At 35.5% G+C, this 25,237-nt stretch overlaps 1 protein-coding gene across 4 annotated transcripts in view; it reads left to right on the forward strand.

The window, feature by feature from the left end:
* The window catches only part of LOC138701556 (steroidogenic acute regulatory protein, mitochondrial-like), a 29,750-nt gene extending 8,025 nt beyond the window's left edge, over positions 1 to 21,725 (forward strand). For 2 of the 4 annotated variants that reach the window (XM_069828590.1, XM_069828575.1), the window contains 5 exons: positions 7,136 to 7,265; positions 11,158 to 11,313; positions 14,740 to 14,844; positions 15,879 to 16,051; positions 20,747 to 21,725. In XM_069828590.1, the coding sequence (XP_069684691.1) occupies positions 7,197 to 7,265; positions 11,158 to 11,313; positions 14,740 to 14,844; positions 15,879 to 16,051; positions 20,747 to 20,948 (705 nt within the window). In that variant the 5' untranslated portion in view covers positions 7,136 to 7,196 and the 3' untranslated portion in view covers positions 20,949 to 21,725. Of the gene's footprint in view, positions 1 to 5,931; positions 6,088 to 7,135; positions 7,266 to 11,157; positions 11,314 to 14,739; positions 14,845 to 15,878; positions 16,052 to 20,746 lie in introns of those variants that run through there. The other 2 variants (XM_069828583.1, XM_069828599.1) reach the window with 2 other exon arrangements.
* Positions 21,726 to 25,237: the final 3,512 nt, after the last annotated feature.

Here is a 25,237-nt window from a genome sequence, read left to right on the forward strand (position 1 = left end):
TATCACAGATCGGAAACAACTCTGTATTAACCTACAATAATGTGTTAGATATAATGTAACCTGTTAGTGTGATCCAGAATTTTGATCTCAATTCTAAAGGCCTATTTACTGATAAATTGAAAACAATAGAAGGATATTCTAAAGAGTAGAAGAGATGATCACTATTTCATAACATTGTTTTAAAATGCTACCAAGTTCAATAGTGTGACTGCGGGAAGAATACAGTCAGAAAATAATGTTTTCCATAATAATTGTCGGATCTTTTATTTTGAAATTCTCGATAACATTCTGCAGCAAATGACTGTTCGATTTCAAAATTGTAATAAATTGCAGTTCCTATGTCTTGTGGAGTCTCCAAATGTCAAGATCACTCCACTAATTTTCCATCTAAGCCCTTACAGCAGTTATATCAGTGCTATCCACAAACATATGGTGCGTTCCAACGCCTGAAAAATGAACTGTATCTTCCTTATGCAGATCAAAATTACAGAGATTTTACTCCTGAAGAAATACTGCACTCTCTCTAAGAAAATCAAGATGTATTGGAGGATTCTCAGACTGATTGTGCAGTAACATTTCGTCCACAGTATTTACGTCCACCATAAATGTTCATCCAGTTGAGATTTTAGTCCACATTAATTTTATGTCCATAACAATTTTGACCACCTAATTACGTCAACTTATCAAAATCGTCCATTTCATGATTTCGTCCACCATACTGAAAAGTCCTCAAACATTTTTGGCCATTTTATATATTTTTAGTTCATATTTTTTTAGTTCGCAATATTTACGGTTCGTTGTGTAATATACAGAACTATATTAGACTATTTAATTTCAGTTATATACAATGAAATTAACTATAAATCTGATTTTGAAAGCAAACAAGGAAACATTTAAATAACATACCGGTATTAATTATTTTTATAGTTCCTCTTCAGCCCTCTCTTCGGTATTGTACAAGTTTAATCTGTAGATAGCTCACGAAACGCAAATATAAATCGAACACATTTTGTGCTCTGTTGACAGTACGTAATAATGCATTTATTTCTGGTAAATTCAGTAGTATTTCCTGATCTTCAATGGCCTGAATTGCTTCCCTTGTACGGCTGTGGAAGATTCATTTGGGTGTTATTCGGCCCTTCTTTTCTTTTTTCTGCCACGGCGTTTTTCGCATCAAGTTCAGCTCTATTCCGAATATGTGTGTGCTCACCTTTCTTAAATACATACAGATGTGAACATGTATATTCCTATTTGTGACACAACGGACATTGCATATATCACGATTTTCGCTCCGCCAATACGTTCGATTTTCATTTCTTCTGAAAGAGTGAAACTGATATAGTATGTGATTGTTATAACTATTTTATTCTTGCATTCAGACGAAGGAAGTAAGTATGCCATTATAACGCCTTTGAAATTGTACTGTATAAATTTGATTCCTCATTAAGAGCTCTGGCACATTTAAATTGGATTTCATTACTATGGAAACCATAAGAAAGCACATTAATAATGATGAAATTGTTTTCTATTAACAGCAATTCAACTTGTCTTGTATTTAGTTGCATGGACAAAATTTCAAATGGACTTTAGAAAAAATTGACAAAAAATGTTGATCAAAGAAAATGGATAAAATATTTGTGGACCTTAGATATTAATGGATAATAATGAAAGTGGACGATTCTTTTATGGACAAAAAATAGTGGACGAAATGTCTGTGTACCAAATGAAGATGGAATATATGACTCCAGACTATATAAAGTGGACAAACTGACCTGAAACGTATTCGAGGAATCTTACAAGTTATTCTCTCTTGCTGTAACGATTCCCTGGAATAGTACATAAGTGAAAAGAAGTTTTTCTTACTTACGAAGAATAAAAGCTTCTGTAAGAAACAAGGTATCAAAGAGTGGACTTTCGCCTTTGTCCAACATTGCAATCCAAAAGGAACTCTTAGCTGAACTTACTGAACATCACCAGTTTTACATTGACATTATCGACAGGTTTGATGTCTTAATGGATAGAAAGATCGACCTAATATGCAAAAAAAAAAAAAAAGAAAAAAAAAATAATAATAATAAAAAAGAGGTGAGTTATGTATGACTGACTTACTAATTTAGTCTATTTCATTTTTAAACAAAGTAGTTATGTTTTTTATGCCTGTAAGTTTTCTTTACTTACTAGTCGAGGCACGAGCCGCCACTGCATCATACTTGAATTTTCGCGTGTCATTAATTACTTTAGGATAATGGTACTCAGATATAAATATGGTCTCATTAAATTAATCGTCTAGAACATAAATAATGTGAAAATTCTTAACTTTCACGTCCGCGAGGCTAAGTCGCTGTAGCCCTTAACCCTTTGCAGCATAGTGGTTGTTCAGAAGAACCACCATTTTCTTTCTTCCTAAATTTTATGGCACAGATATTCCACCAAGGAACCACCTCTTGAGTATACATAGAACTACATACATGTGTGTTTTGAAATTGTGTGCAGAGTTAAAATGTTGAAAAAAATTGATCGAAGTTTTGTTATGATCCATGAAATAAAAAACATAAAAAATTAATTTGTGCTGTAAAGGGTTAAAGACGCAATGCCCTGCCATTATATCGACTTTAAAACGTGGCTCTACTACATAGTTTCCAAGTTTGAAAATGAAGATCTAAGAGTATTTTCATAAATGGCATAGGGCTGGAGACCAGGCATGGGCACCGAGTTCCCGCGCGGACACTGTATACACCACCCCTTCATTTCTCCCTTTACAAATATGTATTCTACCTGTCTGCGTGTACGTAACGTAAGCAGAGGTTGAACTCGGTACCTTAACGTTCTAATCAGGGGTGTTTAAAGTGGTGGAATATGGCGAATAAATTGTAGGTTTCGTTTTAATTTCCAAGAAAGATGATAACAAGACTATTTTGTTATTACGAATAAAGATAAAGCTCAAAGCCTCAACTGTTCAGTTGAGATTTATACAGAACATTACATCAGACGGAACTTCGATCTTGAACATAAGAAACATTTTGGGAAACATAAACTTATAGGTAAGGGTTTAAAATAGTATTGTAAAAATGGTTTATATTAATAAAATAGTTATGTAATGTGTTATTTTAGTTTAATTTGTTGTGCATGTTGAAATAGAGAAAAGTTTTCAAGAATCTACAAGAATATTTTTTAATGGGAAAGTCAACACACAATCACTAGAAGTTGAAAATTCAGTCCGATTAATTTTTCGCATTTCAAACATTCAGGCGAGTCATACCCTCTCTAAAATGTCAGGTAGAACCGGCAAGGAATTATATGAGTTATTACCTAATGACAAGTCTCTTAACTTACGTAATTTCGCAGCTAAAATTCCGGCAACCTTTGAATCCACATATGCCTTGGAACAATTTCCCCTGAAATAATTCTGATGAAAATATTGCGCGTACACGTCTAACAGCCTATCATCTCGTAATTGTTTTACGTTTATGCAGTAATAGTATTCATCCTAATATAGACAGACTCGTCCTGAACAAACAGTATAGGCGATCTAGAGCTTATAAGTGATTACTGATTATTTATATTACTCATTATATATATTAAGCCTTAGGGACCATATGAATGTCTATATTACGTATTTGACTCAGTAGCGGCCGGTGATCGAAATCCTCGGTGAGGCCAGATGCAACTAGTTTAAGTGCCTCCGATAGGAAATGTTTATTCATTATATTAATTATTATTGTTATTATATTATTATTATTATTATTATTATTAATGACAAGTAATAATTTCACTCACCAAATAAGCTGTTATACTGTGAGTTTCAGTGATTGTTTCAGTGTGATGAAGCAGCCCATTATTATTTGTTGAAATTTCCCTTTCTTTCTTTTTTTTTAATTTTTTTTCCTTTAACAGCAACAAACAAGGCCAACAGAAACGTTTATTTTGCACCACATTACCACTTAACTATTTATGTTGCCCATACCAGGATGCAATAGAAACTCACGTTTTAAGATTATCTGTCAGAAAGATTGTCAGCAATGTCGTAGGTATCTCGGTAGGCTCTCTCTTTATTTAAAACGTCCTTTCTTTCAATATTATTTCTTCTCGAAAAAGGACACTAACAATGAATTAGCTACACCAGCATTATTTCTCGCATTTGTTTCTGTTTATATTTTCCCGAAATACATAACATTGGCCCAGATTCATTACTGTACTACGAAGTACAATAGTACAACATCCTCGCTTAAGTCATAAACTAAGACATAAGGGGAGAGAATAGTGTGGGTCTCTCCCTGCCGAAGAGCTGGAATTTTTGTTATTTATTACCTATTTAGGAAGACAAATCACCAGTGCTATTGCCACCACACTCTACCCTTGAGGCCGGTCCATGGATGGGAGGAGTGAAAGCTGACCAGGCCATGAGGCCAGACGAATTGTGCCTCAGCTACAACGTTTCAAACGCAACCTCAAAGCCCGCGAAAACATACGAAATGCAGTAGCCAGAACCGACATGAGCGATCCTGGCCTCAGGAAAAAATTTTATTGCAAAACAGGTCTATATACGTCACAAAGTTTTCAAATGCTTCTACAGCGATTCATTCAAATAACTAATACATTATATAAAAACACAAAATTTGATTTCAGTTAAGCCAAGTGACTGAGTCCCGACCTCACTTGCCTCAGCCAATCAGCCGCTACTGATGTGACTGATTTAAATTGTTTAACGTAATGGCATTTCACATTAGTTTTGTACATCCCTAAACGGAAGAGGAGCCAAGTCCATGTACAGTAGTTACTCTTTGATGTAAACACAGCACCTACGTCCGAAATATTGTGGAAGGAGTGAATTCGATCATATTTACCTCCCTTCTCTTATGCCCATGCCTGTTGTAGACAGATAAGTAAAAGGATTATATTTTGTTCCTAATGAACGTACCTAAATATTATGCATAGGCTACATTAAACCTGTGGAATAAGTGTGACCTGTTATTATTCAAACTGGTAATGATTTCCTCTGTAAATTCTTTTAAATAAGACAGAGAGCTAAGTGAAACATTATCTAGACGGTATCTATCTAACATTATTATTAGAGAGAAATTATTTGTTATCTAGAGAATTATATCTCTAATTGGGAATTTCTTAAGACCAATATTTAGGGTTTATGGAGATTTATATAACTAATTTTGAAGAATTAATGTAACTATAGTTGTTAGGTAGAGAGCAAGAAGTAGCATTCGTGCTAGCAGATTCTTTTATAATACATCATACAGTTAGTGGACAGGATCTCAGATCTGTTAAGGTAGCATCAGTAAGCTTATGATTGAGGACTGAGATGAGGTAGAAAACAATCTTCAAGGCCATTACATTCTATAATAATAATAATAATAATAATAATAATAATAATAATAATAATAATAATAATAATAATAATAATAATAATAATAATAATAATAGTTTTAATGTCAGAGAACAGTTATTACTGCAAATGATATTGTCAAGAACATACAGTTTGAAGTTTACATTCACATCACTTTCCATAAAATGTAACAAATAGGCCTACTGAGTGAATTTTTAATTATGTTTTAAAATAACTGCAGGATACACGCAAGCATCCGAGTTTTATCTTCATTTAAAATAGAGTACTGCAAGAGAACTATTTACTGATTGTAGGAAAAGCAATACTGGTAGATTGTATTAACTTTAATTTGTCTAAATCTGGATCGTGTCACAAAGTTTATCACCTATATAGGGTGAATAGGTATCCTGTAAAGAAAACAATAAAAATAAATGGATCCACTATTGTCCGGATAAAGACAGTTATCCAAAACACAAAAGTTATACCTCAGAAAGTGTTTATTTACACTTCCAGTTTGTTCCATCACAGAAGGATTTCTCAATGTTTCATCCAATGCATGCTCCAGCTGGTGATCTTGGATGAGTTCAGTAAACAATTTCGACACTGCAGGACAAAGTTGCAAACTTGTTGTGGTTAGCCGAGTTAAAGTCTGTTACGGCTGTTTTGCGCCGTTGTAGGAAGGACGCAACGGGAAAGTGAACCTCCAATACGGAAAGCATCCGTTCTGGGATAGCAAACTGAAGATTACAGTAAGTATTTTTTTATTTTGAATAGGGTAAAGATTGCTAATATTGTGATACGAGTGATATTGTGATAGTTTTTTTTTGAGAATTTATTAAAATTTTAATGATCGAGAGAAGGACCGGTTTTGTGCAGCAATTTGTCAACGAACATTCCCTTAACACGCCGACGCAAAAAACCGATCTTCCTCTCACTTAGTAAAATTGTAATAAATTCTCAAAAAGAACTATCACAATATTACTCATATCAGATTATTACTAACCTATACTCTACTTTAGGTCTGCGGTGACTTTTATTCCGACAATTTAGGGTACCAGTATCTGGATGCTCTTCCATGTTGGAGGTTCACATCCATATTGCGTTCTAAAATGCCGTAACACATTTTTAACTCGGCTAGACATAACATGAATGCAACCTTGTCCTACGGTGTCGAATTTTTTACGGAGCTCGGCCTAGGCCACCAGCTGGAGCATGCAATTAATCCTTCTACTACCATGGGGTCGCATGAGACCCCAAGAGCACATACAAAATCGCGTACATTTTTTGTTTTCTTATTTACAATTTTGAAATAAATTGACTATCTTTCTATAAGTATGATCTATCCAGTGATGTTTCGCTTTTCATTTTATAGAATGCGCAAATCATAAATGTATAACAAATACCTTCCGATATAGCCTATTTTTATTTTGGATACCTTTATCCTGACATCTTAAATTTCATATCACTGCATTTGAAGTTAGAGCAGGAAGAGAACTTCGGCAAAGGAAATTGTTTGACTTTGCAAAAGAAAGGGGTCTGTGAATTTGATCGTGGATAATTTGACAAAACTTTATTCAGCATAGTGATTACTTTAATTGCAGCATAAAATGAGAAATGTTTAATAACACTTCTTTGAAGTGTCCTAACTTGATACGTCAGACGTTTGCATCTATTGTGCAGATTTCCATCAGTTGCGAAATCAGAATCACCGAAATTTGGATCTTGTTCTCCAGTGTACACAGTAACTCCGAATTAAACGACAAGAGTTCCATATCTGTATGTGTTCTTATTCCCCAGGGAAATGCACCTTCTGTTAGTGGAAGCAGCAGAATTCAATTGGAACTAAGCCAACATAAAAATGAATTTTTTAAAAAATCTCCTCTCGAAGGATCGAGAAGCTGGTAACGAGAAGCCTGTTTCCAGCACGGTAAGTTTTCTCTCATTTATGTTGGAATAACTTAAAATTTAAATATATTTCAAACTACCATGTTTCATAATTACCATAAGAAGAGAAATTGTATGCTTATTGCCGGTCGTGCTGTATGCATCATTAAGGGAAAGTAATGTTGCCAAGGAACTAGTAAGTATCATAGGTGAAATTCCATCTAGAGCAGGTGTTCTTAACCTTTTAAAGACTGTGAGCACCGCCCACATGTAATAGTAAGTGAGTGAGCACCATGAAATCAAATAGGTTTAGTAGGACTATATGAATATATAAATAAAATAAATGAATGAACAAATAAATTAATTTTTAAAACACTCACCAGGATAATGACATCCCTAAACTTGAATGTTACTCAGAATTTCAGTAATATCCAAGGAGAAGTCGCTTGTAGTTACACGTAACAATCCTGCAGATGCGAATTAGTCAATCGTGATCGTGCCTTGTTCTTGAGGCATTTCATAAGTGAGAAAGTTTTTTCTCATAGGTAAGTTGTCCCGAACATAATCAGACATTTAAGAGAAACATCCCGCAATATTTGGATTCTTTTTGTATCTTCTGCTTTCCAAAGGCTATGAATGTCTCCTTTTAAACATAAAATATTTCAGAGCTAAGGAGAACTGGAAATTATCAATTGAAGCTCTGCACAAGGAGCTGTATTATTCTGTTGAATAATATTGATTTTTCTGATTTAGTCCACAAGGAGTTACGTACCGTGAAATGCGGGAAGGTCTATCAGGTCACTAAGATATTATAATGAATGGATGGTAACACTATTTGTTCTGGCTTATATAACAAAGTCTGAATTGAAAAATGAACCTCAGGGGTGTTCGTGCTCACGAGCACTTTTTTTATTTCACGACGAGAGCACTAAATGTCATTGAAAGAGCACCATGATGCTCGCGAGCACCAGGTTGAGAACGCCTGATCTAGAGCATAATGTTGTTAACGAGATATATGTCTTACAGGTACTATCCGTCCGTCCGTCCGAGTGGTTATGTCGCATCCCGGTTTCCCCTACCCGTTTCTGCTCGTCCTTCTGTAAAGTCTATTGACTGGACTGTTAGACTCTTTCCTGAAAATATTTGTTGTCCGCAATTGGAAGTCTACGTAATATTATACAATTGTTTAAATAATTAAAAAAGGGATCCTTTAATTAAGTAACTGCCACACGATTTCCCCCGTTCCTACGACCTTGTGGCATAAACACTCGAATGGACAGTAAGTGTTTCATACCCTGACTACTCAATCATCTTGGCAGACGACCAGTGTGTTCTCAAAATGTTGTTTAAATGTAAAATACAAGTTGTCATGTTTTTGGTAACGTGTTGTTAAATAAAAAAAATACCATACATCTATGACGCAGTCCATGAGGGTAGGCCACTAGAGGGAACCCAAGAGGTGGAACTTAAACTGAGAGGATTCAATCCGATATTGGGATGGGAATCCGGTGTGGCTTAGTGGATAGAGCAACCATGGGGAAAAATGGCTCCGAAGGGCCACTGCACTCAAAGCCGCCTTACCTCACTCCACCGACCCTCTCCTCCGCCTGGTGCTTCTCTAGACACGCTTCATTCAGTGGCGGGTATGGCTTCGATCTCGGGACGTCAGTTTCAGGAAGAGTGGCAGAAAGAATTTTTTGTTACTTACAAAAAGAAGAAAGTCTGTTGCTTAATATGTAAGGTTTAAAATTGCGCATATAAAACGCTTCAATATTAAACGCCACTTTGATCGGAAGCATAAAGCGGACTTCGGTGATCTTATAAGTATTTATTTACAATTTTAAAAGCTATTTTCGTAATATTTGTGAAAAGATACAAAACAAGATATGTTTATATGGTATTTTCAGGATTTAGATACTTATTATTTTATTAAGTATCTGGAACTGAACTTATTTAAAACTTTGAGTGCATATTAGGCCTACTTGATGCTTTCTCTTTCCAAGAAAGATTTTCAGAAGTATTGTATTGTATTGTATTGTATTGTATTGTATTGTATTTATTAACATTCCATGGTATTCATACATGCTTACAGCTAGAATATGGAACAAGTCAAAAAACTTAATACTATTATAAAATCTTAATTTATAGTCACAGTCTAGATGAAATATATATAGACGAGATTTACAATATAGTCTACTAGTACAACACAAAGTTTTAGTATAAATTTCATGACGTGTTATTGAATGTCATGAATTCACCTACAGAATAGAAAGCGTGAGAAATTAGGTACTTCTTTAATTTGGCCCTAAATAATTTAATGTTTTGAGTTTCATTTTTTATATCGATAGGGAGGCTATTAAAAATTTTTACTGCCATATAACGAACCCCTTTTTGATAACACGATAGACTTGCCGATGGAGTATGAAAATCATTTTTTTGACGTGTATTTATGCTATGAACTGTTGAACTGTTGCAATGGACATGGAGATGTGTCTGTTCAATAATCCATTTATATTTGATGTTACCCAAGCATCAGAGCCACTATAGAGATGCAAAAGAGCACACGACTAAAGTGTTTAGGAAAAAATGGATTAGCTTTCCTTAAATACCTACCAGAGGAGCAATTCCCTAATATGCGCACATTTGCAATGCGTATGGTATCTATGTTTGGCTCAACTTACTGTTGTGAGCTGTTTTTCTTTGCAAAATGAATATGACCAAAAGTATCTCCAGGTCTAGGATCACAGACATGCATTTAGTTTCAGTATTACGGTTGAGTTGTTCTATTTTAGAGCCAAATATATCCTTTTTAGTTAATAACAAGAAATTTCGAGGGCAATCAGCAAAAAAAAAAAATGAAAACCAGCAGTATAGGCCTACAGTAGTATTTCGTTTCATTCATATCTAATATATTTTGTTTAATATGTTTTAAAGTTAAATAACTGTGGAGCTTAGTTTTGCTTTCTTTAGTATTTATAAAAAGAAACAATTGATTTTGTTGATCATTATATTGTGTTTAATATGTTTTCAAGTTAAATGACAATTGAGCTTAGTTACTTTATTGGTTTTAAAAAGAAACAATTTATTATGTTGAACATTGTATCTTTTAATATATTGTGCAGTTAAATGATAATGGAGGTTTGCTTTTTTCTTTATTGTTTTTAAAAAAGAAATCCTTTATCATGTCGATCACAAGGCAGTTCAAGAATTTTTTGTGACATGATAAAAGAATAGTTATACAATTGAAAAATATACAATTTGCCTAATGAAAGTAGGTGGCCGTCATAATTATTGTATGATACGTGTACTTCCTATAAACAAAATACTGTAAAGATTTTGAAACAAGAAATAAGAGCGGAGAAATTACTGATGCACAAGGTGTGTCGAATCCACCACTGCACTTGACTTAGCAAAACAACTGCGTTACCCATCGCCTGTCAATCAAACGAATGTGGGGTGAGTAGGAACGTTCCCTCCCTACTTTGCTGATAGTCCTCATAGCTGGGATAGAGCGTCAGCATGTAGAGCTGAAAACCCGGGTTCAAATCCCGGTGCCGGAGAGAATTTTTCTCCGTTCCACTCATCCTTCATCATACGATGATGCAGAATTTCTGCATGGCGGTACATCAGCATTGAAGATAAACTTCGCTAAGGAAAACTAGGCCTACCTTTTATAAAGTATAAGGCTATATCGACAAAACTGGAAGAACATCCACTTGGCAGTAGCAGTGAATTGTCAGCATGTCTTGGTGTTTCTAAGGCTATAGCCTGTCACATTCTTACCAATTTAGACTAGCCTATGTCTAAATAGTGACGATTAGCTCCATATCAATTGACCGAATTATAGTTAGGCCTATAGGAAAGAACTTTTGAGACAACCTAATATATCTTGAACTGTAGTAGTTTTTACTAATACTGTTTTCGTTTTACTTTAGTCCCAGCATTATGCACAGAAAGGACGAGAAAATTTGGATTTATCTTGGACTATCCTAAATTCTACAGACAACTGGAGAGTCGAGAAAACGACAGCCGACGGTATTACCGTCTACAGCAAACATCTTCCTGGTGTCGGAAAGATATTCAAATTATCTGTACGTATAACAATTTAATGCAACTGTGATATAAATAATAACGTCATGAAGCTCAAACTACAGAACTTTTTCTTAATGTTAATCCTTAACAATTATCATGGATTCAACGCTCGAAACCTTATACTATTAAATAAGATATTAATAAATAGACCTAGCTTGTAAAAAAGTAACACCTGATCGTATGATATATCTGAGCTTTGTGAGGTGGAGAGTTACACACCAAGGATCGAGGAACAGGTGTTCAGGTTATGGCTTTAAGTGATGTTATGACTTTACTCAAACACTGACAGTAGGCGAGAACTCTACAATAAAGCAAGCGTATATTTTGAAATACAATGATACGAGTTCACTCACCTTAAATTTCAGGAAACTAGCGGCATGCGATCTGCATTCCTTGCAGAGGATAGAACTGAAATGGAAACTGTAGTTAGTGTTATTTTATCCTAATGACATTTCATTTTATTATAAAAAGTAGAAAGTATAACGTCATTGACAGTAACATAATATTTCATGACATTCTCATATAATATTCTTCCCAGTACGGAGATTATTATTATTATTATTATTATTATTATTATTATTATTATTATTATTATTATTATTATTATTATTATTATCATTATTAGTCTGCTACATAATACTTATCATGAAAAGCTGGCAATAAATGGCACCCCTATTTTATTTCGTAAATCAAGAACGCCAAAGCAAACCAGCGAACTGCTGGTCTCAAATCCATACGTCTCAGCAGAGGTGAACGATCATCCAACCAGTATGAGGTAACATGAAGTTAGCACAATGATCCCCCCAGCCTTCATAGCTGGCTTTCGAAATCGGATTTCACTACTCATTGTAGCTCACCAAATTCATCACGATGTTGGGTGGGCACAGCTCTTACAGACTAAACGAAATTCCATGAGAAAATTTCTTCTCATGAAGAATCGAACCAGTACTCATTTCATGTCTCAGCCTATGCGGCTATAGCGCGGGATCATATTTTTTTTAGTTGAGACACAAAATACTGGTCTTTTGTCGTGAATTTGGGATCCCCCTAGAGATATATGTCCGTTATTAAACACTTCTTCAGTGTTGCCTTAGGAGAGACCTGGCGTCGTGCTAATTACGCGTCGCGAGTGTAGCGGCGTGTGTGCGTGTAATGTAAAGCAGAACAGGGGAAAATACAAATTCAGTATGAAACCAAACTATATAAAGTCCTGGTCTACCGTTCTGGTTTGGAGTAGCTACAATCACCCTCCCAGAGATTTCTGCAAAATGCTTGTCAATATAAAAAAATAAGTAGACTATAAAGATTAATTGTTTATGTACATGCAATTGAGACATGCCGGTAGAGCTATTTTATTCTGGATCACGTAAATAGAAGATGATGTCGTTGGCATCAAGCTCTGGCCACCTTTTACCTCCGGTGAAAGGTACGTTTTCCTCGGTGCGACTATCACGATGATCGTTCAACGATGATCGTGCAACGATAATCGTTGAGCACTATTTCTTTGTATTTCATATGGAGCTATTTTCCTTCGAGCGACTGCCGCTAGAGTCGTTAACGACGATCGTACGTCTTGAATAGCCGTTCGGGAAAAGGTTGAATATAATCGTCAGTCGCTAACGTTTATTGTGAGAAAGACGTTTATCATGGCTCCTTCGTTTTCTGACGCGGATGATGAAATTCCTCTCGAGGAAGAGGCGAATCATCCCTCACTGTGGCAGCTGTCACATGCGTCCCACAAGGATCAAAGGGTCAAGGATAATATATGGGCTGAGTTTGTCAATAAAGTTGGAAAATTAAGTTATTAAGTTATTTAAATTTTGATACAGTCTCTCTTCATTATTGAGCTCAAGCAGATGGTATTTTTGAGCTCTTTTCATCCCATACGTATGGAGAAGTATTTCGTCGTCTTCCATCTCCTCAATCAAAGGCATGTAAGTAATCTTTCACGTCTACTCATTAAACTCATTCTGTTAAACACAATCTTCCTCTAGAACAGCCGTGGCGAAAATGTGGCTCACGAGCACATTGTGGCTCGCAATGATAGCTATCCATTTCTCTTGCTTCCTACCTTCTCCAACCCCCCCCATCCTCTCACTCACTGGAGTCAAACTCCGTTCCTTTTGTATTTGTCTCTGACTTGCGAGTGGCGTATCGTCGCAATGTCTCTCTCGAAACCATGTAGGCCTACCTCTACAAAAACGAAAGTTTCAAAGTAGGATGGGAGGACGCATTTTTTTGCTGTCAATATGATGAGAATATTAAATTTATGATTTGTTCAAAAGTATTACGAGGAAAACGGTTGTGTAACATAAAACGGCATTATACTACATGCTACTCATGAAATATTAAAATGTTGTATTATTATTATATTATTATTATTATTATTATTATTATTATTATTATTATTATTATTATTATTATTATTAATACCTCTGTACGTCGATCTTTTTTCAGCAGATGTACGAATAATACGGTAAGATCTTCAATTGAAAGTTACAGATTTACAACGTGATGTTAAATGAAAGTTATATGTAAGGACTTGACAATTGGTGAACTTTTCAAATCTTTGCCAAAAATAAATATCCAGAGCTTCGTTCTTTCGCTTGCTCAGTTGAAGTCATGTTCGCTACAACTTACGTTTGTGAAAAATTATTTTCAACAATGAAAATAGTAAAAACCAAATTTAGATCACGACTGACAGACAAATACCTTCGTGACGAACTACGACTGGCAGTAAGTGACATAATTCCTGATTTTGAAACTTTGCCGCAGAGACATTTTGAAGACAGTTAATTTTAGATTGTGATAATGTGTCCTATGTTTTCTTATTCATTTCTTTCTTCGTTACACGTAGTAAACATTAGTTTGTAGCCTTGTACTGTATAAAATTATATTTGAGTGCTTGACGTAAAGAAAATGAAAATCCGTTAATAAGTCAGACAGTTGCTTCACTTCCCCTTCGGGTGTCCGCCTCACTCCATAGGTGCTATGCATGTTGCAGGTTACACAGTGGCTCGGCGCACAATCACATTTTCGCCACGGCTGCTCTAGAACGATGAGATTGCGAATGAAAACACGCGACTAGTGAAAAATCAATAAATCGTAGACGCTCCGAGCAAAATGGTAACCAACGATTGTCGTTCAACGTTACATCGTTCAACAAAAATCGTTGAACGATAATCGGAACAGTCGCACCGAGGAAAACGTACCTTAAGATCCGTTTTTAAATTTAAAGGGAGTTTAGCAGATTCTGAGGCCGTTCTGGAAGTTATTAAACTCATCTTCAGTGATGAAAATCCCACATTCATCTGGGCTTAAACGCGCGCTGATTCATTACATTACCACTTTACCAGGAGAATCAACTCGCTTTTAGATAAAGGAAATATGTGAGGCTTATATTGCAATTGCATATCATTTTTCAGAGTGAAATTGACTATCCGCCAAAAGAATTGTTGAATGTAATTTGTCGGAATGCAGAGAATATTCCGAAATGGAACCCATCAGTTATCGAATCTCGAGTGATAGAGGTAAGTGGTTACACATATCAATTTTATTTTCATTATCCGAGGACTGTCCAGAAAACAGTTCCTTTTTATTATAAATAAAATGAAATTACAATATATCCAATATTGTTTAATATTTACAAGGTTACATATACTGTCAACTAACATCTGTCTCAGAGATACAAGTTAACCTATGAAGATCAACATCAATGACGAAGTGAATCTATAGTGATCAACAGCAGCAATAGTGAAGTGAACCTATAGTGAACAAATGCCCTGACGTGTAACTGTGGAAGTCACTTGCGATGACAGCACTAATATTTTACCTGTGACAATGAAAACAATAATGACGTTAACATGTGAAGATCAACATCTATGACGACGTGAAACTATAGTGATGAACAGCAACAGTAGTGAAGTGAACTTGAGGTAACACTTTCAGCCGCATAACACCCCAACTCTAATGTATAGAGTAGTGACATGATTCTCTACTATAAACATTCATTAAGGCAAATTCTACTACTGTCCTCCAACCAGGAGATTAATCGTGAAAGGAATGTGCTTACTATTGCGTCATCTATTGGAGCGAAGTAGATAGATAATATTACCGTTATAACGTCAGTTTAAAATACATGCGCTCTCCTGCATATGTTATTTGCTGTATGGAGGGATTAAAAGACCAGGAGATTAACCGTGATCTAATTTTGTAACTAGGTGTGTATCAGTGTTACTGTTTGTGCTTTGAGAGTTAGCCAATGGAGATGCGTGTACCCACGTGTGTGATCTTATGACATCTTATGACATTAACATTCATTCACAGCATTACCCTGCTGCGTCTCATTCCCCCGAGACTTTCTTCTGGTTGGAATACAGTATGGCGTTCTTCACTGACTAGTCTTCGACAACTTTCGAACGTAACGTGTGTGTGTGTGTGTGTGTGTGTGTGTGTGTGTGTGTGTGTGTGTGTGTGTGTGTGTGTGTGTGTGTGTGTGGCAAAAATGAGTTTAGAATTATCAGTATAAGTTGACTATGGACCTAATTGTGAATTTTCTTTTCAGAAAGTAGATGAACACACCGAAGTGCACTACCAGGCAGTAGGCATTGCGAGCGGTCTACTTTCTGGACGAGACTTCGTAAACATAAGGCGTCTTGGAATGAAGGATGGTGCATACATTTCTTCCGGCGTCTCCACTGAACATCCTGCAGCGCCACCTCTGAGGAAATATATCAGGTGCTTGAGGGTATCCAGCTTAATATAGAATGAAAAATAACACCAATTTCAAACGCAGAATACGTTATGCTGACATAAAATCGGCCTGTCTTGTTCCACACAACGGCAAAGTGCCAACAAATGTTGCATCAAGTTAGAGTCGTGTGAACATGAATGTTAATTTTAAGCTGACTCTTCAAAATGAGCAAATATCGCAGAGCAAGCGAACGAGCCAGTGTATGAGTGAGTGAATTAGTGAGTCAATTATTCCATTACAAATGGGCAGATGGTAATGGTAGTATAATACAAAATGAAAGAAACACAATTTAAACAAAAAAGACAAAACAAAAAAGAATGCAACAAAATGTAAATATAAAACAAAACACAAAATTACATCCCAATACAAAACAAATAACAAAATTCAAAACAATAATTAAATTACAACCAAGAATACAAATACAAAACAACAACAAAAATACAAAATCACAAAATGAAAATGACTCACAACACAAAACAGCACAAATAAACTTAGAACACATTGAATCACCTTTAGCACTAACAAGCAAACATTCTGATGGAGGCAGATAAAAAAGTTATTATTTTTCTTCCATCATCTTAATAATGTCAAATAAGTGCTTATACAAATTTTGGCCACTCGACCGCAATGACGAGGCCGTCCAGAAAGTGATTTCCCTGGGCCCTCATTTACAGAAAAAAGCACAACAGCCTAATTGCCCGGAAAGATTAAATTGAAACAGATACAGCAATTTTTGCGCTATTTGTCAACATATCTCCCCCTGGAATTGAGACATTTGTCATACCATGGGATCAATTTTTGTATTTTGTGTCGTAGAAGTCAGCCCCCTGGGATCAGAACCAGCGTTTGACAGCCGTTTGCACCTCTCTGTCGATCCCATGATATGACGAATGTCTCAATTCCGGAGGCGAATATGTTGAAAAATAGCTCAACAATTGCTGTGTCTGTACCAATAAATTTTTCCAATGAAATTGTGTTTTCTTTCTGTTAACATCCACTGGCGAACTTATTTTTTACGGCCCTCGTAATTGCGGTTGAGTGGCCAAAATTTGTATAAGCACAACTTTTGACATTAACACGGTAAAAGAAAAAAATTAACTTTCTTTTTCTACTCTCATAAGAATGTTTGCTTGTAAGCTGAATAAAGTACTAAACATGCGACACTTGCACCGCTTACACAAATCTTAACCGACTTAACCAATTACAACACTTAGAAACACTTGAGTACTTAGAACTTATTTCCAAAAACTTTCGCAGTATTAAACACTTGCAATGAACGTAAAGAAGTGGCAACATAGAAAATACAAAGAGAATGTAGGGAAGTAGAAGAACAACATATGAAACTATACACAGTAATTAAATATTCATTACACACTCACACTTACATAATATTTAGGTGTAATAGTAATAGCATCAACAGTCGTACACATATGCAGTAGGTGTAATAGTAATGGCACTGACAGTAGCAGCAATAGTCGTACATAGATGCAGATGTGATAGCAATGCCACTGACAATAACAGCAACAGTCGTACATAGTTGCAGTAGGTGTAATAGTAATGACACTGACAGTAGCAGCAACAGTCGTACATAGATGGAGTAGGTATAATAGCAATGCCACTGACAATAACAGCAACAGTCGTACATAGATGCAGTAGGTGTAATAGTAATGACAAATGATAGTAGCAGCAACAGTCGTACATAGATGGAGTAGGTATAATAGCAATGCCACTGACAATAACAGCAACAGTCGTACATAGATGCAGTAGGTGTAATAGTAATGACAAATGATAGTAGCAGCAACAGTCGTACATAGATGGAGTAGGTATAATAGCAATGCCACTGACAATAACAGCAACAGTCGTACATAGATGCAGTAGGTGTAATAGTAATGGCACTGACAGTAGCAGCAATAGTCGTACATAGATGGAGTAGGTATAATAACAATGCCACTGACAATAACAGCAACAGTCGTACATAGATGCAGTAGGTGTAATAGTAATGACAAATGACAGTAGCAGCAACAGTCGTACATAGATGGAATAGGTATAATAGCAATGCCACTGACAATAACAGCAACAGTCGTACATAGATGCAGTAGGTGTAATAGTAATGACAAATAACAGTAGCAGCAACAGTCGTACATAGATGGAGTAGGTATAATAGCAATGCCACTGACAATAACAGCAACAGTCGTACATAGATGAAGTAGGTGTAATAGTAATGGCACTGACAGTAGCAGCAATAGTCGTACATAGATGGAGTAGTTATAATAGCAATGCCACTGACAATAACACCAACAGTCGTACATAGATGCAGTAGGTGTAATAGTAATGACAAATTACAGTAGCAGCAACAGTCGTACATAGATGGAGTAGGTATAATAGCAATGCCACTGACAATAACAGCAACAGTCGTACATAGATGCAGTAGGTGTAATAGTAATGGCACTGACAGTAGTAGCAATAGTCGTACATAGATGGAGTAGGTATAATAGCAATGCCACTGACAATAACAGCAACAGTCGTACATAGTTGCAGTAGGCATAATAGTAATGACACTGACAGTAGCAGCAACAGTCGTACATAGATGGAGTAGGTATAATAGCAATGCCACTGACAATAACAGCAACAGTCGTACATAGATGCAGTAGGTGTAATAGTAATGACAAATGACAGTAGCTGCAACAGTCGTACATAGATGGAGTAGGTATAATAGCAATGCCACTGACAATAACAGCAACAGTCGTACATAGATGCAGTAGGTGTAATAGTAATGGCACTGACAGTAGCAGCAATAGTCGTACATAGATGGAATAGGTATAATAGCAATGCCACTGACAATAACAGCAACAGTCGTACATAGATGCAGTAGGTGTAATAGTAATGGCACTGACAGTAACAGCAACAATCGTACATAGATGGAGTAGGTATAATAGCAATGCCACTGACAATAACAGCAACAGTCGTACATAGATGCAGTAGGTGTAATAGTAATAGCACTGACGGTAGCATCAACAGTCGTACATAGATGCAGTAGGTGTAATAGTAATGGCACTGACAGTAGCAGCAACAGTCGTACATAGATGCAGTAGGTGTAATAGTAATGACACTGACAGTAGCAGCAACAGTCGTACATAGATGCAGTAGGTGTAATAGTAATGACACTGACAGTAGCATCAACAGTCGTATATAGATGGAGTAGGTATAATAGCAATGCCACTGACAATAACAGCAACAGTCGTACATAGATGCAGTAGGTGTAATAGTAATAGCACTGACAGTAACAGCAACAGTCGTACATAAATGCAGTAGGTGTAATAGTAATGGCACTGACAGTAGCAGCAATAGTCGTACATAGATGCAGTAGGTATAATAGCAATACCACTGACAATAACAGCAACAGTCGTACATAGATGCAGTAGGTGTAATAGTAATGACACTGACAGTAACAGCAACAGTCGTACATGGATGCAGTAGGTGTAATAGTAATAGCACTGACGGTAACAGCAACAGTCGTACATTGATAGAGTAGATGTAATAGTAATAACACTAACAGTAACAACAATAGTATTACAGATGGAGTAGGCATAATAGTAATAGCAATAACAGTAGCAGCAACAGTAGTACAGATGCAGTAGGCATAATAGTAATAGCACTAAGAGTAGCAGCAACAATAGTACAGATGCAATAGGCATAATAGTAATAGCACTAACAGTAGCAGCAATGGTAGTACAGATGCAGTAGATATAATAGTAATAGAACTAACAGTAGCACATATATGCAGTAGGTATAGTAGTAATAGCACTAACACAAGCAGCAACAGTAGTACAGATGCAGTAGCCCTAAATGCAATGCAGTAGTATAGGCATCCAACAAACAAAACTCAGTGCGCAGAAACCAGCGGGCGTGACTATCTCGCGCAGATGACGTATGCTCCCGTTCCGAGCATGCTCTCAAGCCTGCTGCAGGGGGGTAAGAGGGGTATAGCATGCGCGGCGCGAGAAGTTCGAGCTGAGTTTTGTCTGTAGGATACCTATAACAGCACTACCAGTAGCAGCAACACTTAACTTGTTACATCTAAAGTGTGTATTGTCTTTGTTCATTTGAAATTTATCTGTCCATTCGATTTAATGTCCATTTATCTCTTGTGTAGGTCTATAGAGATATTGCCATCTTCTTTAAATTTTTTTATTTTCTACTACTTAGGCTTTCTCTTTCAATGTTCTTCATGTCATAGTATAGGCCTATATTCTTGTAAAGTTCTTTGATATCCTTATTTTTCAGGTCTTATAGACCTATATTACTGACATTCAAACATTCTCTATGAGGACATAGCTTGAAGTTGTTACATCTCATGCGTGCTTTTCATATTTGTCTTTGTTTATACATGATGAAATTTTAACACTAAGTCGTATACGGTAAAATCTGAAGATAATCGCCTGCTCTTTCGATATCAAGATGATAGAGTAGTTTGAAAGTGTTTGACACTGCCTAGAGAGCTAGTAAGAAAATAGTTAAAGAAATTTAGGGGCAAGGGATATTCCTAATCAATTTATTGTTTTGCGTTAACATTCGTAAGCCTAATTTGACCTTTCATTCATACGGATAATGGTGTAAATTTGGGGAAATAAAACTATCAATTTTTTTTTTTTTAGTGATTTGAGATATTTTGTTTTCAGAGCTGAAAACGGACCCAACTGCTGGGTATTTCGGCCCATTCCTGGGAAGACGGATCGCTGTAATTTCGAGTTCCTGTCGAACATTAATTTGAAAGGTTGGCTACCTCAATATTTGGTAGACTCAGCTATGTCATCTGGCATGGTGGACACTGTTAAGTACATTCGAGAGTATGTGCACAAGATGAAGCAACAAGAAGATTAATATAGTATATTATGCTTTTAGTTTGCTGTCTGCTGGTGAACTCGGTACAAAAGTGTAATAATTAATAACAAAATGTGAAGAATTGTTTACATTTTAGTGAATTACATTTTAGTGAATTATAAATGCCTATATAATATATTAATATGAATAATTAATATAGGATTATAAACGAATAAATAAAAAAGAAAAAGAGTAATGTAAGGGAAAACAGTGAGATATGGAAAAAGGAAGGTGTCAAAGGAGAAAGAAAAAAAAGAAACAAAGAGAGGGAAAAAGAAAGAAATACAGGGAAAATGGGTGTACATATAGAGAGAGAAAAATTAAAAAGGGGGAAAGGCAGGGAAAATGAATATAGAGATATAGAGGAAAAAAATTAAAATGGAGGAAAGACAGGAAAAATGGGTATAGAGACAGAAAGGAAAAAATTAAAAAGGAGGAAAGACAGGGAAAATGTGTAGAAAATGAAAGAAAGACGAGAAGAAATAAAAATGTGGAAGAGAAATAGAGAAAAAAGTAAACAGACAAAGAAAGATAGGACGAAATAAATTGACAGAGGGAGAAATAAAGGAAGAAATAAACAAAAAAGGAAACAAGAGGGAAAAGAATAAAAAAGAGGGAGAAACAAAGGAAGAAACAGAAAGGAAACAATAAACAAATAGAGAGAAATAAAGGGTATATAAGAAGAAAGGGAATGAGAGAAACAAAAGAACAAAGAGATGAAGAAACAAAGGAAGAAATAGAGAAGGAAAGAGAGGAAAGAATAAACAGAGAGAGAGAGAAATAAAAGGGAAAAAGAGAGGGAGAGGGAAAGAGAGGAAAGAAAAAACAAAGAGGGAGAAATATAGGAAAAAAGAGGAAAGAATAAACAAAGAGTAGGAGAAAGGAAGACAGGAAAAATAAATAGCGGGAGAATGAAAGGAAGAAATAAACAAAGAGACGGAGAAGGGAAGAGGTAAACTAATACTGTGAGAATGAAAATGAGAATTAAATAAACAGAGAAATAAGGAAAACAAAGTGGAAATTGAGTCTATATACAATAGCTATTGAAGTACCTAATTCACCATCAGTGAATGAACAGTATAATCAGTCTATGGCGATAAAGAAACAATGGTTGAATAAGAGCATAGAGCAGTCATGTCAACTGATGCCCATAGGCGCAAGCGCACTCTTTAGAGCTCAGGAGAGCCTGAGCGCTTTACAGCGGAAAGGAAAGATACAGACGAAAGAGGTAGTATACTATATGCCGCTTGGTCGAGATATATACAGGGATGACCAGCACTGATTCAATGGATAACGGGAAGAGAACTTATTAAAACTGTACCCATGTTACGTTTTAGATTCGTCTGAGAAGTATAAGTGCATTATAAGAATGTAAGTTTTAATTTTAATGCTCATTTTTCACAAGCTTCCCTTTTATTCAAAAAGAATATTTTCTCAACTTTTTTACAGAAAAGTGAAATTTTCAGATATGTTTATTTAGTAGCCTTACAGGTACTGAAACAATGTTTTCGTAAATTTAATATATCGTAAATACGTATTACTGAAGATAGTGATTACAAATTTTGAAAACATTCGCATGGAAAATGTTTGTAAGGAAATGAATTAACAAAGCAACTACTGTTACATCAATAAACAAAAGAAGTGTGCCCATGTGTTTATAAAACGTCAGTTCTATAGCTTCAGCAGATTTCGAGAAAATAATTTAATATTCTGATGATAGGAAGTTGTGCACCAGTATAAACTTAAAATCATAATGCGATAAGAGTTGTGTTATGTAATATTAGTTACAGTTAAAACATTTACAGTACCTATGTAACTTTGCTTTGTACTATAATATTGTTTTAATTAATTTATTGATTACTTTTATAAGACTAAAGTTACCATCAATATCAATTCCAACTTATGTCATACTCAATCTATTTCTTTCGGATATCACTTTCTTTATGAATAATGTGTTTCATTCATTTAGTACAAAGTACAGTATAATTGTACTACTATGGAATTTATGTGAATATTCCTTCTTAACTCTCTATTATGTTATTAAAGTTTAAATCACAACTGCAATGTTAATAAATTGGTATTAGTACTTTTGTTTTATAGACAATATAGATAATATCAAACAGAAAAAGATCATATAAAATTAATGACATAAAATTTCACGTTCCGTTTGAAGTTTGTACACCACCGTTTTCTTAATTCAACAGGCTGCTTATTCATATACATAATCCTTCCCCCTTCCATACCTAGAGCTTGATGCCCGCGCACGACGTCAAGGTCAGAAAAATGCGCTTGTTTTGACATCACTGGCATAGAGGAACACGATATATTCACATAAAATATGCCCAATACGATGTTTGTCCATTATAAGCCTTTAAAAAGTTGCTGGGTTCACTTGGAAAAATAACTCAAACTGGGTCGAAACCAATAAAAATATTCAGCATTACTTGCTTAAGAAGAAAACGAAAACATTTATGGCATGCAATAAAACGAATAATCTCTGGGGCAAAGTTTTCGCAAGAAAAATTCCCTGAAGGTTTCGTTCACAAGAAAATGAAAATCAGTTCAAAAAACACATCAATTAGAAATAATAACAAGCAAGTCTCTATACAACACACACAATTTTATTATTACGTAGTTCGCAATAACTAGTCAAATAACGCAAATAACAGAACAGAGTATGAAAGTAGGAAAGGAAAGCATCATAGCATAGGTAACAGTCTATTGCATTTTGAGAGAGAGAAAAAAAACGAGTGGGAGAGGGAGAAGGAGAGGGGCAAGAGAGAGAGATCGAAAATGTATGTTATCACGTTATCAGAAAGAAAATAGTCCGGTGTTTTACTTTCTCTTAAAGGGTTTAATATTCCTACTTATCTACACATCCCTTTCTTCCACTACCATCAGCCCTGCTGCTTAATGCACCAGATAAGATGTCTCATCATAGTAGGGGGCCACATAGGCTAAGACAGGGGTCGTCAGCACAGAGCACTCTGGGGCTAGAGTCTCTAACCCGCAGAAAACGCAGTGCACTAGGGTGCACTCCGTAGCTGCTAGCGGTTATGCTCTCTATCTCTCCCTGTTGCACGACGGTGTACACAGGACAGCACCGCGTACCCTTTGCACATTTCAGCGAGTGCTGACGACCTAAAATAACCTTGTATTGCATTATATTTCAAACATAGTAATAAGTTAGAACACTTACCGTGCATAAGCACACAATTAAAGGAACACTAATTTGCTACCTCTAAGAACAATCGCTACTGAAATGTGATGCATGAATCTTTATACAAAGAAAACAACTCATTGTAAATTATCTCAATTTTTGTTGTTATTCATCTTAGTATAACCATATAAAGTTACCTAAAATTTACCTTAAAAATCCAACTTTATTTTTGATCAGTTGTTCGAAATCTAAACATCTGATACAAATATTGAGGTAGGCTTAATTAAAATGTTTATCAAGTCTAATTGAGACCCGGAATCCAAGAAGGGCCCAAGTCCATTACATTAAACTTTTGGAAAATTGAAAAAAAATCTTTGCTGTTGCTACAAAATGCCTCTAATTATTTTTTGTTTCGTAAGTACATCTCCATTACATATTTTCATATAACCATGGCAACAAGCTTCTACTAATTATTTTGTGCGAGATCGTGCGTATTTGCTTGGTTTCCGCACAAAACCAATCCGCGGAGAGTCTAAAATTCCACATTCAGTATTCCCAACCTAACACATAACAATTTCCCTCTTCTTACCGCTTAAGTGACATATTGATTTTACTGCTTTAGGCTTTTAACATATTATTTTTAGAGAAGTTCAATATAGTAATAATTATAAATTGGAAACTTACCACTGCAATTTCACCTAAATTGCACTGTTAATTATTGTTTTTAAATATTTGCAAAAATTAAGTAAACTCTACAACTCCACTAAAGTTATTGCATTCGTGATGCAAGTAACATTAAGGAAGCCGTGAAAAAATCAACAAGATTCCAGACTCATCATAGACTGGGGGGGGGAAGACGACGTATATCACGGCCTGCTGGAGTATAGTAAACACAGAAAACATTTTAAAGCAACAATGTTGAAGATAGATATTTTTGTTTTGCAAATTTACCGTCGTTGAACAGAAACCAAGATGGAGATTTCATTGCAACTAATTAGAAATTCCTCTTTCAGGTATGTAATAAACGATCTTCGCACAAAATAATGTACGATACACGAGCGGTATGTTTTCTTTCAATTCTCGGAAAATAAAAAAGCTCAACTACGTTTCGCTTTTTCAAACTTTTCCT

Source organism: Periplaneta americana, chromosome 1 (genome assembly GCF_040183065.1).
Source record: "Periplaneta americana isolate PAMFEO1 chromosome 1, P.americana_PAMFEO1_priV1, whole genome shotgun sequence".
In the NCBI taxonomy this organism is placed as follows: domain Eukaryota; kingdom Metazoa; phylum Arthropoda; class Insecta; order Blattodea; family Blattidae; genus Periplaneta; species Periplaneta americana.